At 39.1% G+C, this 16,672-nt stretch overlaps 1 protein-coding gene across 2 annotated transcripts in view; it reads left to right on the top strand.

Annotated features, from left to right (window-relative positions):
- LOC104597638 (RIBOSOMAL RNA PROCESSING 5) overlaps positions 1–16,672 on the top strand; it is a 72,713-nt gene that overhangs the window by 6,592 nt on the left and 49,449 nt on the right. For both annotated transcript variants that reach the window (XM_010259299.3, XM_019197812.2), the window contains exons 5-9: positions 10,921–11,020; positions 12,547–12,665; positions 12,797–12,919; positions 13,039–13,110; positions 13,860–13,952. In XM_010259299.3, coding sequence (XP_010257601.1) covers positions 10,921–11,020; positions 12,547–12,665; positions 12,797–12,919; positions 13,039–13,110; positions 13,860–13,952 — 507 coding nt within the window. The remainder of the gene's footprint in view (positions 1–10,920; positions 11,021–12,546; positions 12,666–12,796; positions 12,920–13,038; positions 13,111–13,859; positions 13,953–16,672) is intronic.

The following is a 16,672-nucleotide window of genomic DNA, read 5'->3' as shown; positions in this document are numbered from 1 at the left end:
TGCTGAAATTGAGTCTCTTTCTATTTTGCTTGGTTGTCTTAATCAGGTTTGTTTGGATCCCTCCAAGCCAGATAAGAGAGTTTGGACTCCTAGACCCATTGGAACCTTCCCATATTACCCATCAAATTGCTGTCTTTGTTGCTTTCCACATTACCATTCCACTTTTCTTTCGTTGTCTCAAGAATTCATGGTCGAAGAGTCTTGCCACATCTTGAGGGGGAACCCACCTACAACCAAAGAGAGTACAAAAGAATTCCCAAATTGGATGCACAAAAGGACAAGATATCATTAAATGAGAAAGGGTCTCGCCACTTTCCTTGCACAATGAACACACATGAGGAGAAAGGCAAATATAAGGCCTTTTTTTCTGTAGCATATCGCAAGTATTTACCTTACCAAGGAATATTTCTCAGTAGAAGGCTTGGATTTTTGGGGGAATAGGCTTGCACCAAATTTCTTTCACAGGGAAAACCCCACCTAGAAGGTTGGGGGAAGCAAGTACTTTGAAGAAAGAGGAGCAATAAAAGAGGCCGTTTGGAGAGCCTACCCAAATTCTAGAGTCTTCCAATGAAGGGTCCAAGTGGATTTGCCCTAGGAGGTCCAAGTGGATTTGTCCCGTTTCTTCTTGGCCCTTGCAGTACCTAGGTCTTCCTTTAGGGGCAAACCCAAAAGAGTAGTTTTTGCACCCTAGTTTTGGAAAAGTTTGAGAAAAGATTAGCTTATTGGAAAAGAAAACCACATCTCTATAGGGAGTAGAGTGACTTTATTGAGCCACCTTAGCAAATCTACCAGTATATTTTCTTTCCGTTTTTAGGATTCCTAATAGGCAGGCTAAAGAAGTTGGAGAGATTAATGAGAACATTTCTTTGGGAGCCAGGGGAGGAAAAGAAAGATCATTTAATCAAATGGGAAATAGTTTGTAGGAGTAAAGAGGAAGGTGGACTGGGACTAGGTGTCAACACTCTTGGCTGAATAGAGAAAAGAACAAGAATAATCTTAGAGGTGTCAAGAATGAATGACCCCCACCTCAAAGAGTCTCTTATATATTAAAAGATATGTACAATTACAAGAATGCCCATACCGGGCTGAAAGAGAAAAGAAGAATAGGATGTAAAAGTAATATACAATAGGGACTATACTAATAAGGTACATCAAGTTATCGAGTCTCCACACCCGTAGGGGTGGCAACAAGCTGAGCTTTTCACGAGCTGCTCGAGCTCGGCTTGGCTCAATTTCAACCGAGCTCGAGCCCAATTCAGTGGCTCGATTATTAAACAAGTTGAGCTCGAGCCTACTAGAGCTTGGCTCGTGAGGCTCGCGAGCCGGCTCGAGTATATATATACATATATATATTTGATATTTAATATAAATAATATATATGTATATAATAAAATTATAGAAAATAATATATATATAATAAAAATATTAGTATTATTAATTATTATAATTCTTTATATTTTAAATATAAAATAATTTTTTATATATAATTTTTATATTTATAAAACATTTTTTCTCAAAATCGAGCTTGAGCCGAGCCGAGGTCGAGCTTATGCATTTTTTACTCGAGCCGAGCTTGAGCTCAAGGTTCTAGCTCGAATCGAGCTTGAGCCTTGTAGAATACTCTTGAGCCGAGCTCGAACCTAGTACTATTCGGCTCGGCTCGAATCCACCCCTACGCACCCCCTTCAAACTGATGCCTTGACATAAGCATCAATTTGTCTATAAGAAAGAGATGTCGAACTCTAGTCATAGCTTTGGCGAAGATATCAACAATCTGCATGTCCGAGGCTACATGAGGAAGCGATATAGAACTAGTAGTGAAGATATCTCGGATAAAGTGGTAGTCCACTTCGATGTGCTTGGTCCTCTCATGGAAGACAGGGTTAGATGCAATTTTGATAGCACTTGCATTGTCTGCATAGAGAGGAATAGGAGTAGGAACCTGAATGCTGAGATCCATAAAGAGAGACTGTAACCAAACAATCTCACTGCAAACCGAAGACATGGCCCTATACTCTGCTTCAATGAAAGACTTGGAGGCTGTTTGTTGTTTCTTACACTTCCAAGAGATGAGTGAATCACCCATAAAAACACACCACCCAGACGTGGACCTACGAGTGTTTGGACAACCAGCCCAATCCGCATCAACATATGCTCTCAATTGAATAGGAGAGGAGGAGAAGAACAGTCCCTGGGAAGTTGTGCTTCTAACATATCGAATGATGCGATGAACAACAATCATATGAGGTTGACGAGGAGCAGAAACAAATTGACTAACAATCTGGACAGCATGAGATATATCGGGTCGAGTCATAGTGAGATAAATGAGGGACCCCACAAGCTGGCGATATAATGCAGCATCAAGAAGTAATGGACCTTCAGATTTAGATAGCTTAAGATTTAGCTCCATAAGTGTATCAACATGCTTTTCATCATTAAGACCAGCAAGTTTAACAAGGTTAGAGGCATACTTCTGCTGACAAACAAAATACCCTCGATCACTGCGATGTACTTCTAGTCCTAGGAAATATGTGAGAGGCCCCAAGTCCTTCATGTGAAAGGAATTATGAAGTAATAGTTTCAATTCACGAATGCCTTCAACATCATTCCCAGTCAACAACATGTCATCAACATATAGTAGGAGAATGGTAATACCCTGGGGTCGTTGCCTAACAACTAAAGAGTGATTAGAAGAATTTTGGCTATATCCAACAGCAACAACAACATCACGAAAACGTTCAAACCATGCCCGGGGAGCTTGTTTTAGACCATATAGAGATTTTTTGAGGCGATATACTAAAGAAGGATCACTGCAGTATCCGGGAGGAGGCGATATACTAACTGACCATGAAGAAAGGCATTCTTCACATCAAGTTGGCATATGGTCCAAGACTGAGCAACAGACACTGCTAAAAGAACACAGATTGTGGTGATCTTTGCAACAGGAGCAAAGGTTTCTTCATAGTCAATACCATACTCCTGACTATATCCTTGGGCAACTAAACGTGCCTTGTATCGATCAAGAGATCCATCAGACTTTGGCTTAATGTTGTAAACCCAATGACTCCCAACAATGGATGCATCTGGAGGAGCAGGCACAAGATCCCAAGTGTCATTCTCATGTAAAACATGAATCTCTGCATCCATGGCATCGTTCCAATGAGGGCTACTATTAGCTTCTTGGTAGGAGCGAGGAACATCTGTCGAGGATAGGACAACAGACAAAGAGCTATGGTTTGAAGGAAAACCATAGCGGTCAGGAGGTCTAGATATATGAGTAGAACGACAAAGAGGAACAAAAGTATGAAGAGTGTCTGAAGTAGAGGTATCACTTACAGGAGCAGTGGTAGGATGATGATCTGAACCAGAAGGAAGGAGAGTCGCAGGTGCAGGGGCTGGAGCACGTAACCACTTGCGAGAGAAGACGAGAAAGTCCTTCTCAGCAGAAGGAGGTGGAGCATCCTGTAAATCAAAGTTTGGCAAAATAGAAACGGACGGTGCAAACAGTCTAGCAATTCCAACAAAAAATGAAGTGTGCTCAAGGAAAACAACATTACGTTATATACGAATGTGGTGAATAGAGGGATCATAACAAAGAAATCCTTTGTGGTCAGGACTGTAATCCACAAAGACACACATGACAGATTGTGCAAACAATTTGGAACGTTCACGACAGGGAAGATGAACAAAGCACACACATCCAAAGACATGAAGCATAGATAAATCTAGAGAACGACCAAATAACTTCTGAAAGGGAGACATATTACCAAGAACTGAGGAAGGAATGTAGTTGATAAAAAACACAGCTGTACTGGCTGCCTCTACCCAAAAGGAAGGTGGAGTATGGGGCTCCTGCAATAATGTCCTCACAACACTAAGGATATGTCCATTCTTGCGCTCAGCCACACCATTTTGCTGAGGAGTATTTGGACAACTTCGTTGCACATGTATTCCTTGATCCTTCAAATAGGATAAAAAATGTCCATCAGTGTATTCTCCTCCTTATTCTGAACGGAGAATACACACTTGTGATTGTAACCGAACCCGCACCATAGCATGAAACAACTTAAATGTTGGGAACACCTCAGACTTGTGGCAAAGAAAGTATATCCATGTGTGCCTGGTACAATCATCAATGAATGACACAAAATATTTGTATCCAAGCCGAGAAGAGACAGAAGCAGTCCAGACATCACTATGTATAAGCTCGAAGGGAGAGGTAGCATGCTCAGATGTGTGAGGAAAAGGTAAGGTACGACTCTTACTTAAGCAACAAGAAACACAAGATGTATCAAAGGTGTGCAAGGAAGGAACTTTATTCTTAGTAAGGCCAGAATCAAACAAAAATTTCAATTTTTCATAATGTAAATGACCTAGATGTTTATGGCATAACTCCCAAACATTATTTCTATGATTTAGAAAGGAACTAGAAGTGGAGGAACTGAAATAAACTGATGATGCTGTTGTTTGAGGCTTCTCGAATTCCAATGCAAATAGATGGCCCAACCTGTGTCCCTTCCCTTTCACCTTCCAAGTGTTCCTGTCCTGAGTCAAACATCCATCCTGAGAGAAAATGAGAATGTTACCTTCATCAATTAATTGGCCAACAGAAATCAAGTTTGTAGTGAGATTAGGAACAAGAAGGGTCTTGGTAAGAGGGAAAGAAGTAGTGGGTGAAAGCTTAAGAGATAGATCACTACTACCAATGATGTTTAACTTTTCACCATTGGTAGTAACAATATGTTTGTGATGGGTTTTAATAAGGTTACTTGGTTGGTTTGGGTAGGCTCCTGTCATGTGGTTGGCAATGATCCAAATATGAAAAGGAGAAGCACAATAATCAGAAAGGTCACCAGGTAAGCCAATAACAGAAAGAGCAGAAGAGATAGCAGATGTTACCAGTTGTCGAATGTTTTGGTCAACCATAGATGCCAGAGAATCACCTTTAACAAAAGAATTGCCACTATCGGGGGCCATTTTAGCAAGAAAACAACAGTCCAGACACAAGGATATCAGAGATAACCAAATTCAGCAATCAAGAAGATGACAATCCAAAAAAGGCAAGTTTTTAAGACTGTCGAGTCTAAGGCCTTTCAAATATGAATATGAAGTCTGGATCAAATAAATGGGAGGCAAGAAAACCCTAGGACAACACCAGATCTAGGGTTATAGGTTGATCGAGTCAGCTGACTGAGAGAAATATGTGGTTTACCAACACATCAGCCGTCTTCTTCACGAATAGGGAGGTATCTTATGCTGTTTGAGGCAGTCCTTAAAAACTCCAAACCAGAAACTGAGTGTAGGGTTAAGGAGAGCTTGAGAGAACCCTTCGATCTGGAGAGAAAAACTTAAATTGCAGGCTGATGTTGAAGGCCTGAAGTCCAAAAAAGGTTGCAGTCCAAAAATGGAAATTGTAAGTGCTGCCGCCCCAAGAAGAAGATCAGAACTCCTTCGAAAACTTCACCAAATCAGATGCTGTTTGTAGGTGGAATAGATCAGGTCTAGGCGACACCAGATCTGAAGTCCAAAGCTGTTGCAATCCAAAAAAGGTAACTGTACAGTGTTGCCACCCCAAGAAGAAGTTCAGAATTCCTTCGAAAACTTCACCAAATCAGATGCTGTTTGTAGGGAGAATAGATCAGGTCTAGGTGACACCAGATCTGAAGTTTGGCCTCAAACCAATGTCTCCCAAGAGAGATCTAAAGAAATCTCTTCTGCTGGTTGCGCAAAGAAGAAAGAGCAGAAAAGGGTTGATCAAGACGGTCCTATTACGACAGGTTTATTGCTTCTAGTAAGGTTCAAGAGAGCAAGAAAATAGATCAGAGAGCAACCTGCTCTGATACCATGTCAACACTCTTGGTCGAATAGAGAGAAGAACACAAATAACCTTAGAGGTGTCAAGAATGAATGACCCCCACCTCAAAGAGTCTCTGATACCATGCCTATACAGGGCTGAAAGAGAAAAGAGGAATAAGATGTAAAAGTAATATACAACAGGGACTATACTAATAAGGTACATCAAGTTATTGAGTCTCTACACTAGGAAGGTTAACTATCAAGAATAAAGCTCTCTTAGGAAAATGGTTGTGGAGGTAGCCCAGAGAAAGGGAGAGCTTGTGGTATGAAGTGATGGCAGACTGGAAAATGGATGGGATGCGAGTGTATCACGTCAAGCAACATTGGCATCTCCTTTTGGAAAGCAATCTAGAGTATTCTCCCTCAATTTCTCAACCTTGTCAGGTATGATGTCAATTTTGGTAATTCTGTTTTATTTTGGGAAGACACTTGGGTGGGTACTGTTGCCCTTAAGGACCAATTCCCGTCTCCTTATTCTATTTCCCTTTACAAGGAAAAAGCTATCTCTCATTTTCTCCGATCTCCTACTTCACCCTCATCCTTAAGTTGGGACTATGGTTTTCGGAGAGGTTTGAGGGGTGATGAACTTAATAGTGTTTCAGATCTGTTGTCTCTTCTTGGCAGTGTCTTTCTAGACCCTCTTAGTTTGGATTTGAGATTATGGTCCCTTCATCAAAAAGGTTACTTCTCTTGTGCCTCCTTTTTTAAATCCCTTTGCTGTTCTCTAAGTCAGGGTGATGTGGGCGCCGGCAGCAGCAACAGTAATTTAGTACAGCAGCAGCAGTAATTTAGTGTTCTCAGCAGCAGCAATTTAGTGTTCTCATCCTATCTTATCTATTCAGTATTCTTACCTTATCTGCTTTCAGAATTAGGGATTAGTAGGAGTCTTATCTATTCAGTGTTCTTATCTTATCAGTTCAGTAGTATGGATTAGTAGGGAGTCTTATCTTATCTTATCAGTTCAATAGGATAGATTAAGGGAGTCTTATCTTATCTTATCTTATCAGTTCAGTAGGATAGATTAGTAGGGAGTCTTCCTAATTAGCAAGGAGTCTTCCTAAAAGTAGGACTCTTATCTCTTGTAATCTCCTATTTAAGGAGCTGAGAATATTGAATAAGGGCATCGAAAATTTCAGTCAAGAAAAGAGTGAGGAGAGTTGGTGATCTCTTGAACAAATCACCATTAAGGCGCCAAAATAGGTTCCTCAAGAAAAGGGAGGAACAAGGGAAAACAAGAGGTTTTCCCCGTGGACCGACCCGTGACGAGATCCTATTCTCGGGCCCATAACACAAGGGGTTTTCCATCCAAGGAGATTTGGTCTAGACCTGTTCTGCCTAAAATTGTTATTTTTTGCTGGGAGGTGTTTTATAGAAAGATTAATACCTTGGTTTGCTTGCAGAAGAAAAAGCCTTTCATGTGTTTGTCCCCTAACTGGTGTGTACTTTGCAGGGCTAGTGGTGAGGATTCTCCCACTTACTTATATCTTGTTCCTTTTCTACTGCTATTTGGAGTTGGATTTTTTCTTTGTTTGGGTGCAGGTGGAATCTATCCTCAGGCTTAAGTCAGCTGTTTGATCCTTCCTTTTTTGTGTGGCCTGCAAAAAAAGGAAAAATGATGTGAAGATGTATTAGAGCAGCCACCTTATGGACAATCTAGGAAGAAAGGAATGCAAGGGTGTTCAAGGAAAAGGAAAGAAGCATTCAGGCTGTTGAGGATTGTATCTTGACTAGGGCCATTCACTAGTTGAGAACAATGGACTTCTTTCATACTTTTTCCTTTGATGATATTTGGAGAAACTGGATAGAGGTGGCTAACATCCATACAAGGAAGGACAAGGAATCTGCAGTGTGGATCCCTCCGCTTGAAGGATGGGTAAAGCTGAACTTTGATGGAAGCAACCATGGAAATCCAGGCCCATCGGGGATAGGAGGGGTGCTGAGAGATACGGAGAGCAACATCTTAGCCTTGTTTTCAGTACCCATGGGGATAGGAGACTCTAATAGAGCTGAGATTTTAACTGTGGTACAAGGTATTCAGATTGCAGAACAACTAGGAGTTCAGCGATTGGTAGTTGGAGGAGACTCTAAGAATGTTGTGGGATGGTTGACAGAACCAGCTTCAGCTATGTGGCGACACAGAGATTTATTGAGGAAGATCAACTGGCTCATAAGAAACATGACTGTTACCCCTCTTTGGGTGGGAAGATCAGCAAATACCTTAGCGGACGGGTTAGCTAAGCAGGGGGCTTTAAGGGAACATTTATTTTGGGCTGCTTTGTAATTTTACTTCGGGCTATTTCTGTTTTAATTTGATGTAATACTTTATTAGAAGAGGTAACAGCTCATGCCTCTTTTTGGGTTTCCTGTATTGCCTTATTACTTCTGGATTAATAAATTATTTTCATTCTTAAAAAAAGACTTTGTAAAAGTAATTCCATCACTCAATCAGTGGGCAAGGCTTAGTTGAGTTGAGTTGAGATGAGAATCAGTGGCATTACTTAATGTCAGAATCTAAACCATGTTCAGCTACCCATTTGTAGTTGCTGCTAACATCTATTTATTACATTTTCTATTATTATTTTGTTTTTTTATCGTTCAGTCCACCCATAAGTTTTACTACAGTTGGAACAGTAACAGGTGGGGAATGAATCAAAATTCGAGGGGTAGTGAATCATACATAGGTGGAGTTGTTGGTAAATAAAATCCAAAAACCTAATAAATATCCCTGAGGTGGACTGAACTCTAAATTTCCCAATTTTTTTTTATGAGTAGATTGATATTCTATAAATTCTTAATTTGCGGGGTGTAACTGAAAATCTAGAAAGAAAGATGAAGCAGAATAGCAAGCAGCATGGCTGATTCTGTGAGATAAAGAGCCAGTTGGGATCATTTATTTTGGGGGATCACTAGTAGGGAACAGGGTAATGCCGTATCCTAATTGGAGGGAATGTAGTGGGTGTGTTTTGGTACAACCATCTTTATACATATTCTATATATTATTCACAAATTGAATAAAACCATCAAGTTATCCATAAAATAAAAGAAAGATGAGGGAATCTGTTGTCATGTGTCTCATCATACTAAAATTTGATCTGATCTCTCTTACTCCTTTTTCTACCTTTAATATTATTAAGTTTTTGAAGTCCATGATTTCTTGGGTTCCTTTTCAATCACCACACCACAGCTTACTCAAGCCTCCCAGGTCTCTTACCTATAATGGTTGGAATTGTACTAACCTCTTAACACCCTTAAATTTGCTTGTTGCTGTTTAGGATGGTCCACATTGTAGTCCTTATATGCTAGAACTTGGTTTCCATGCCTAGATTTTGAATATAAGAAGTTCGCCAAAAATCCCAAAGTATGAAAAGGATCAAATTCTGAGATAAGGACTTGGGATTTGTCTTCAGATGATAAGGTGCCGAGGCAAGGAAGTGTTCCCATTGAAGATCTTGTTAACTGAGATGTTGAGGTGGGTATGGGGCTTGGGTTGTTTTTCTGGGTAGGAGAGGAGTTTGGCAGGAAAGCTTTTGAGGAGTTTGAAAATAGGAGTAAGGAAGAGAGGTCAAAGAAATTGATGGTCAGAGAAGGTGGAGAAAGTTAGAATGGGGGTGATTTAGGGCATGGGTTCGTATGGCAGTAATATTTCAGTTTGTTATGATAGTGAATTAGTTGGTAGTTATTTCAGTTTTATTATTAGTTTTCTTTTATTCTTTTTGCCATGTAAGCAATAAGGGCAATTCAGCCCTTTTACAGTTAGTCAAACATTTATATAAATCATAAGAGTGGGTCGGCAGTGGTCAAGACCCTCTCTCTCTCTCTCTTCTGAATTCCTCTTCGAGTACTTCTCTTCTTCTCCTCTTCAAATTTGTATTTGTTTCCTTTTAATTCAAGACAGATTGTAGTCTTGATCGACTACTTGGTATCAGAGCCGACCTAGGAGTTCTTATGCTAGTCTATTCAGGCCGACTACATGAGAAGTTCCTAGGTTTGGAAGTTTTTCAACTGAGAAGGTGGATCGGCTGATTCTTGAAGGTTACTGGCAGTGTGCGACTGCTACTAAGGAGATTGTAGAAGCCTGGGAGAGTTCCAGTGATCAGGAAGAATCAGAAGAAGTTTCGGATCCTCAAGATTAGGGTTTTGCATCAGTGGGGTCCACATCAGTGTTCTCTACAGAGACAAGGGTTCAGATTCTTTCGCTGAAGTTTCACTTTGTGTTTTTAGTCTTGAAGATTCTATAATGGTGCTTGTTGTGAGTGGATCTCTGTTTATTTTTAATTGCTTTTATTGTGGGGGTTTGTGGTTGGTAGTCTTTCTTGTCATTAGTTTGGGTTGCCTTTGGTTGTTTGTTTGTTCTCCAGGTGATTTCTTATCAACTTCCTGTTGTACTTTCTTTTTTCAATTAATGAAATTCTTTCTCTTTTATCCTTCAAAAAAAGTATCGGATGATGTGTGTGAGCATTGCTTTCTTTGCTTAGATTCCGAACAGGGGCAGAGCCAGGGGGACCCAAGGGGAGCCATGGCCCAGAAATCTCCACTTATATATTACCCCTCCATGCATATTTTTTCTCTAGCAGGATTAGGTTGGTTCAGGTCATTTTCAGGTTGAGGCAAACCTGTACCAAACCCGACCCATTGGCATCCCTAATAAGAAGTTATTCAAAAATTAAAAAATATGAAAAGTATCAAAAGATTTTAACCTGACATGTCTGTTTGTCTAATTTTTTTTTTCTTTCTGGAGATTGATTTTTGTGGTTATGGACTGTAAGCAAGCAAAGCCTTGCAGCTACAAAAACTACTTGACTTAAAATAAAACCATCAGTGGTTACTCTGGTAAAAATCTTTAACTGGTTATGCTTTCATCTTGCTTAAGATGTATGATTTGCGTTCTATTCATACTATTTGGAACTTCTGCTTCTTGCTTAAGATGTATGATTTGTCTTTAATTCGTACTATTTAGAACTTTTTTCTTTCTTCTTTATCATGCAGGTTAGCTTTTATGATGTTACTAATAGGAACTTGCTTAAGATGGTTGGAAATTTCTGATTCACTGTTTGCAAATTGTAGGTGCTGACAGCATATGTGAAAAGTATTGAAGACCATGGTTTCATTCTTCATTTTGGGTTGTCTTCCTTCACTGGATTTTTGCCGATAAAAAGAGAAGCTGGTAAATGCCTGGAGTATATGTTTCATTGCATCAATATCGCCTCTTTTCTTTTGTCTTTGTTTTTTGTTTTGATTTGGGGGAGGTGAGGTGGAAAAATCACAAAGGAAAATATGGCCTTAGAACACTAAAGGGGGCAACATACTCCTCCCTTAAGACATTGACATTATGATTAGACAATCTAGGCATTAATGCATTATTCTGTATGAGATGTTCAATTAGGCTTATATAGGATGTTCAGCCTTGATGTCTTGATGCTTTGGGATAGCCACCAAGGGGCTTCACCACTAAATTCCTCTAAATGGTAGTTGCCTGAAACAAAAATTGCTTTCATTATGATATAATGGAATTTCAAAACAGGCTTGCTTATCTGATTTCATATGTGATGAAATAGCAAAACAGGACTTGCTTGAAAACCATGATAAGGCTTTGTTGAGTTCTTAATCTCTGAATCATTCCTAAGCTCTATGCTCTAATGGTGTTTCTTCTCCTAGATAGACTGAAGACTCCTATATTGAATGGGCACAGGTTTCCAAGAAAATAACTGTTATGTTAATCTGAATATCAGGGGGAACCTATGATATCCCGACCTTATAAGGACAGGAACAGGATTTAGCGTCAGACTTCTAAACTCAGTACAAAGTTAACAAGTCAACCAGAAGCCCCTGAAGTAATCTTCAATGGAGCATACTGAAACTATTCCTAATCAATTTGATAGCGGTACCTCAAGCCATTTTGCATTAGGGGATCCTAGAGGGAGTTCTTCTGGCCTTTACACCTCTTGATCTCTTTCATTGGGGCCTTAAAAATTGGACATGAGGGCTGGTGACTTTAGGGTGGGAGAGAATAACTTTTCCTTTTCAAGATTTATCTTTATTTTATCTTCTGGTTCCAACGTTCTCTATTTTACATTCTTTTGTTGCCTATCTTCTTCTCCAGCAATTTGAGTTATCCTTCTTCAGTGGTGTATTTCTGTGACGACAAACTTAAGCCAGAATTTATATTATGTATCATACAGTGAAGTGTAACTTCATATTTGCATGTATCAATAGCTTGACAATACATATGGTGAACATGAAGTTTTTATACCTACCATCCCATGGTAGCATCTATGGCATCTCTTATCGCAAAGATTGATCCAGATGGGCAATTATGAATTTCTATGAAAAAAAGATAGATGATTATGAACATTTAGTAAGCTGTTAGTCCCATCTGTTAAAACTTGAAAGAAGAAAAAGAAATTAAACATTTCTATATTAAATTTCTCTATAGCTTTATCACTCTCGATCATGAAAGTTATTGGGATTTTGGCTTTGAGAATTCTCAAGGCAAGATAATTATTCGCACATTAAATGTTCTCCATTTGTGCATGCATATTATAATGGCCTTGTATGGTCTATAGGGTCTAGTTCCTTTTTGTTCTTAATATTCTTCTTCTTCTTCAAAAAAAATTCTCATGTATGTTATAACATCTTTTCACGCTTGAATACTATTATTGCTCTCTTTTCTTGTAACACTGCTTTTTACAGATGGTGGTGAGATAAAGCTGAACTCTGGACAACTTGTACAAGGGGTTGTTAGAAGCATCGATAAGTCTCGTAAAGTTGTTTATCTGAGTTCTGATACTGATGTGGTGTCTAAATGTGTGGTATGCCAAATGTTTTTTTAATCAATTGAGTCTTACTCTTATCATGGTTTATGTATTTTCTTTGTATGTCGTTTGTATTTGCCATGTTTTTTTTTCCTATTTTGATATTGGATTTTTGTTATGTGCCTCAGATCAAGGATCTTAAGGGTATCTCACTCGATCTTCTAGTTCCAGGCATGATGGTTAATGCTCGCGTACAGTCAACCCTTGAAAATGGAATTATGCTATCATTCCTTACATATTTTACAGGAACTGTAAGTTTTGCAATGTTGCTGCAATATGAATTGCTGGAGATAAATGGATGGATTTGAGATTGTGATGTCTTTCTACTTCAGCTTTTAATTTAGTTGGACCTCATTTTAATGATATGCAGGTTGATATTTTTCATTTACAAAATTCTTTTCCTGCCACAAACTGGAAGGATGACTACAATCAAAATAAGAAGGTAATTTATTGAATTGTCCACTTGGTGGTGTTTGGAAATCTGAAACATTGCTAATTATGTCCGAAACTAATCAGATAAATGGTCACCCCTCTCTCAATATGTCTGGTAACATCTCTGAAAGGTCCCTCGTATCTGAAAATTTGCTCTGATTAATAAATGATTGGGTCACCACTTATCACTTGTTTGTGGTGCATACTATTGCTTCCTTTAACATAAATAAACAATATGTTTGGTAACATCTCATATGTTTCCTTTACTCTGATTAATAATGATAAGAATGTCCATCATACCTATGTTAAAGTTAGAAAACTGCAAGTGCCACTCTGATCAAGGACTTCAATTTGGTACTTGAATTAGTCTTTGGATTTATACTGTTCAGATATAAAAATAAGCTCTTATTCCATTAAGATCCAATTAGACTTCATATGTATCAAACTCCATACTTCCAAACACCAGTGACTTGTAGAATGTGCGTCAAATATCTTAGTTTTTATGATTGTTTTTTTCTTTTTTTTTTAAATTTTTGTTCTCCTATCAAGCAATTGCGAGCTCAACAGGTATCTTATTGTTGGTGCTATATTGTCCATGTATGAAATGGTTTTTCTGGTTGCACTGTTACTAACATGGGTTGAGTTATGGTCTCTTCTAATTTCTTTAGTTTTCTTTGTAATGTTTCTATTGTTTATTTATTAATTTCTATTCTTCATTAATCAATACCATTGTTTATTAATTTCTTTTTAATGGTTCAGGTTAATGCTCGGATATTATTTATTGATCCATCAAGCAGGGCTGTTGGTCTAACAATGAATCCTCACCTTCTTTGTAACAAGGCTCCTCCGGCGGTATGTTCTAAGGCTGTTCAAATAAATACTAACTTCCAAAATAGCATTTTCAGATTGTCAATGACACTCTAGATCTAGATTGTAAGAACTCTCAAATGGATCCAGATGGGCTTATTAGCCTTATTCCAATGTTATTGCAGTTTACTGGGGACCATTTTTACAAGTTTTACTGTTTGTTGTTTTGACTGCTGAACCAATCGAACCATAATTTTCTATTACACTGAAAAAGGATGTTTTTTTTTTTGGAAGGGGGAAGATAATATGGATGGCTCCTGTGTTTGATGAGCTGCAATATAAAAAATTTGCAGTGGAGGCCCCTTTAGATTTTCAAAATGACCTGAACATTAAAGTCTAAACACTTACAGAATGTGATAAAAGAGAAAGCACCTTTTGATGCAAGAGCAAACTGGTGCCTTGGCTCTGATAATTTTTGGATGCATGTCTTAAGGTTTTATACACACACTAATCTTACATTTGATCTTTAATGTTTTTTTTTTTGTTGATGAAGAAACATTTAATTAGATTAGAAAACACCATGATGCTAGCACAAATCAGCATTTTAGCTACAAGCAAGGATGGATTCCAGGCTCCTAAGCTAGCCCTAAATGTGCAGCCGAGTGATCCATTAGTTGGGCTTCTATATGGGTAGAAATTCCTTTTCAAGGCCATAAAATCAAAGTCCTAGCTCAATGTCTCAACTCTCAACCCCTTATGAGGGACCATGGCAGGGCCCAAGCCCATAATTTTGATCAAACTTAGACCTGAGTCAAAGCCCATAACCCATGTCCATACCCAAGACAAAGCCCATACCAGGCCTAAGCTTGACCTGTGCCCATATCCACACCTGTATCTTCACCAATGTCCATACCTGTATCTCTTACCTGCATCCAAACCTCAGTCCTTGTCCTTGGAATTGAAGGCATGTTAGTCTTGGAAAATGGTGATGTTCATGTGAATGCATAAAGAGGAATTCCTGATGAAGTAGTCACTAATAAATACATGGGAAATTGTATTTTACTTTTCATGAAGGTGTAGTTGAGCATTTCTTTGTTAGTTTTGTTATAAGAAGGCTTAGGCTATATATGTGAATGACCTGCTACGAGTTTTCTTCCCTAATATCAGGTATGACTTGAATTCCGGTAACTCCATAAAGTTTTGGGAACAAACCTGGGTGGGGAGCGTCCCTCTAAAGGATCAGTTTCCGTCTTTGTATGCTCTTTCTGATTTGAAAACAGAGTCGATTTCGTCTTTCACCACCCCGTCCTCTTCCACTTCTGGGATTGGGTGGAACTTGGGTCTAAGAAGGGATTTGAGGGACTCAGACTTCGACAGTATTTCGAGCCTTATTGCACTTATTGATAACATTGTCTTAGACCCCACTAGGGCGGATTCTAGAATTTGGATACCTACCCCCAATGGTATTTTCTCTTGTGCCTCGTTCTTCAAAGTCTTAAGTCAGTCCACCAGTCCTACCCTTCCCCCTTTCCCTTTGGTGAGGTTTGGTGCAGAGCTAAACCCCCTAGGGTTGGTAGTTTTTGTTGGGAAGCCTATCTGGAAAGAATCAACACTGGTGATCTACTCCAAAAGAAGAGACCCAATACTTGCTTGTCATCTCAGTGGTGTATTCTGTGTAAAGCGGATGGGGAGACTGGTTTTCACCTACTGGTGTCTTGCCACTTCGCGAGGTCAATTTGGGATTGGGCTTTCTCCTTATTTGGATGCAGTTGGAATCCCCCATCAGACTTGCAGGGCCTTTTCTCCCCTTCCTTTTTCAGGTGGCGGATAAAAAGGGGAAGGACAATGTGGAGAGGACTAAGGGCTACAGTATGTTGAACACTGTTGGAAGAAAGAAACTCCAGGATTTTCTCAGAAACTCAGAGAGTAGCAGCAGATCTGAGGGCTATGATAATGAGTGTGGCTTGGATCCCCCCACACCTAGTGGATTCTTGAAATTAAACTTTGATGGGTGTAGTAGGGGAAACCCGGGACAATCGGGGATTGGGGGTGTTTTTAGGGATGAAAATGGGGTCTTCTCTGCTATGTTCTCAGACCCAATTGGAGTGGGTGACTCCCTTAGAGCTGAGATCTTTGCAGTTATGGAAGGAGTCCGGAAAGATAAAGAATTGAACATAAAAAAACTCATAATTGAAGGGGATTCAAAGGTGGTGATAGGGTGGCTGACTAAAGATCAAAATGATTTATGGAAGTACAATAATGAGAGGAGGAAATTCAAGTGGCTGGTGCGGGAGATGGAAGTTAAGACATGTTGGATTAAAAGATCGGCTAATTCCCTAGTTGATGGTTTAGCTAAACAAGGGGCAGAAAGGGATTCATTGTTTTGGGCTAAGCTGTAACGTTAGTGTCTTTTTCTTTTTTCCTTTCTTGAAGCTCTTTGTGACTCTTGGAAGATAAGTGTGTTTGTCTTCCACTTGTAAATTTTCTACTGATGAATTAATGAAAGTGTTATTGATAAAAAAAATGTGTGAATAGAGATTGTTTCTTTGAAACTTTGTTATTTGGTGGTGTGGTGTCAACCATCTCAAACTTGTAATGTCCCTGAACAATTTGGTTGACTCCAATACTGAAATATAGTACAAGGCAAGACACCAATTACTTCAATCCAATGCTTTGGGTTTCAACTCATTATTTATTCTCAAACTTCTTCCTTGAGCCTCTGAGCCCACAGCATCACACCTACTGAATAGAAGTATAGAACTGCA

Source organism: Nelumbo nucifera, chromosome 7 (assembly GCF_055504915.1).
Source record: "Nelumbo nucifera cultivar China Antique chromosome 7, China Antique-T2T, whole genome shotgun sequence".
In the NCBI taxonomy this organism is placed as follows: domain Eukaryota; kingdom Viridiplantae; phylum Streptophyta; class Magnoliopsida; order Proteales; family Nelumbonaceae; genus Nelumbo; species Nelumbo nucifera.
This window is presented reverse-complemented; position numbering and strand designations above follow the sequence as displayed.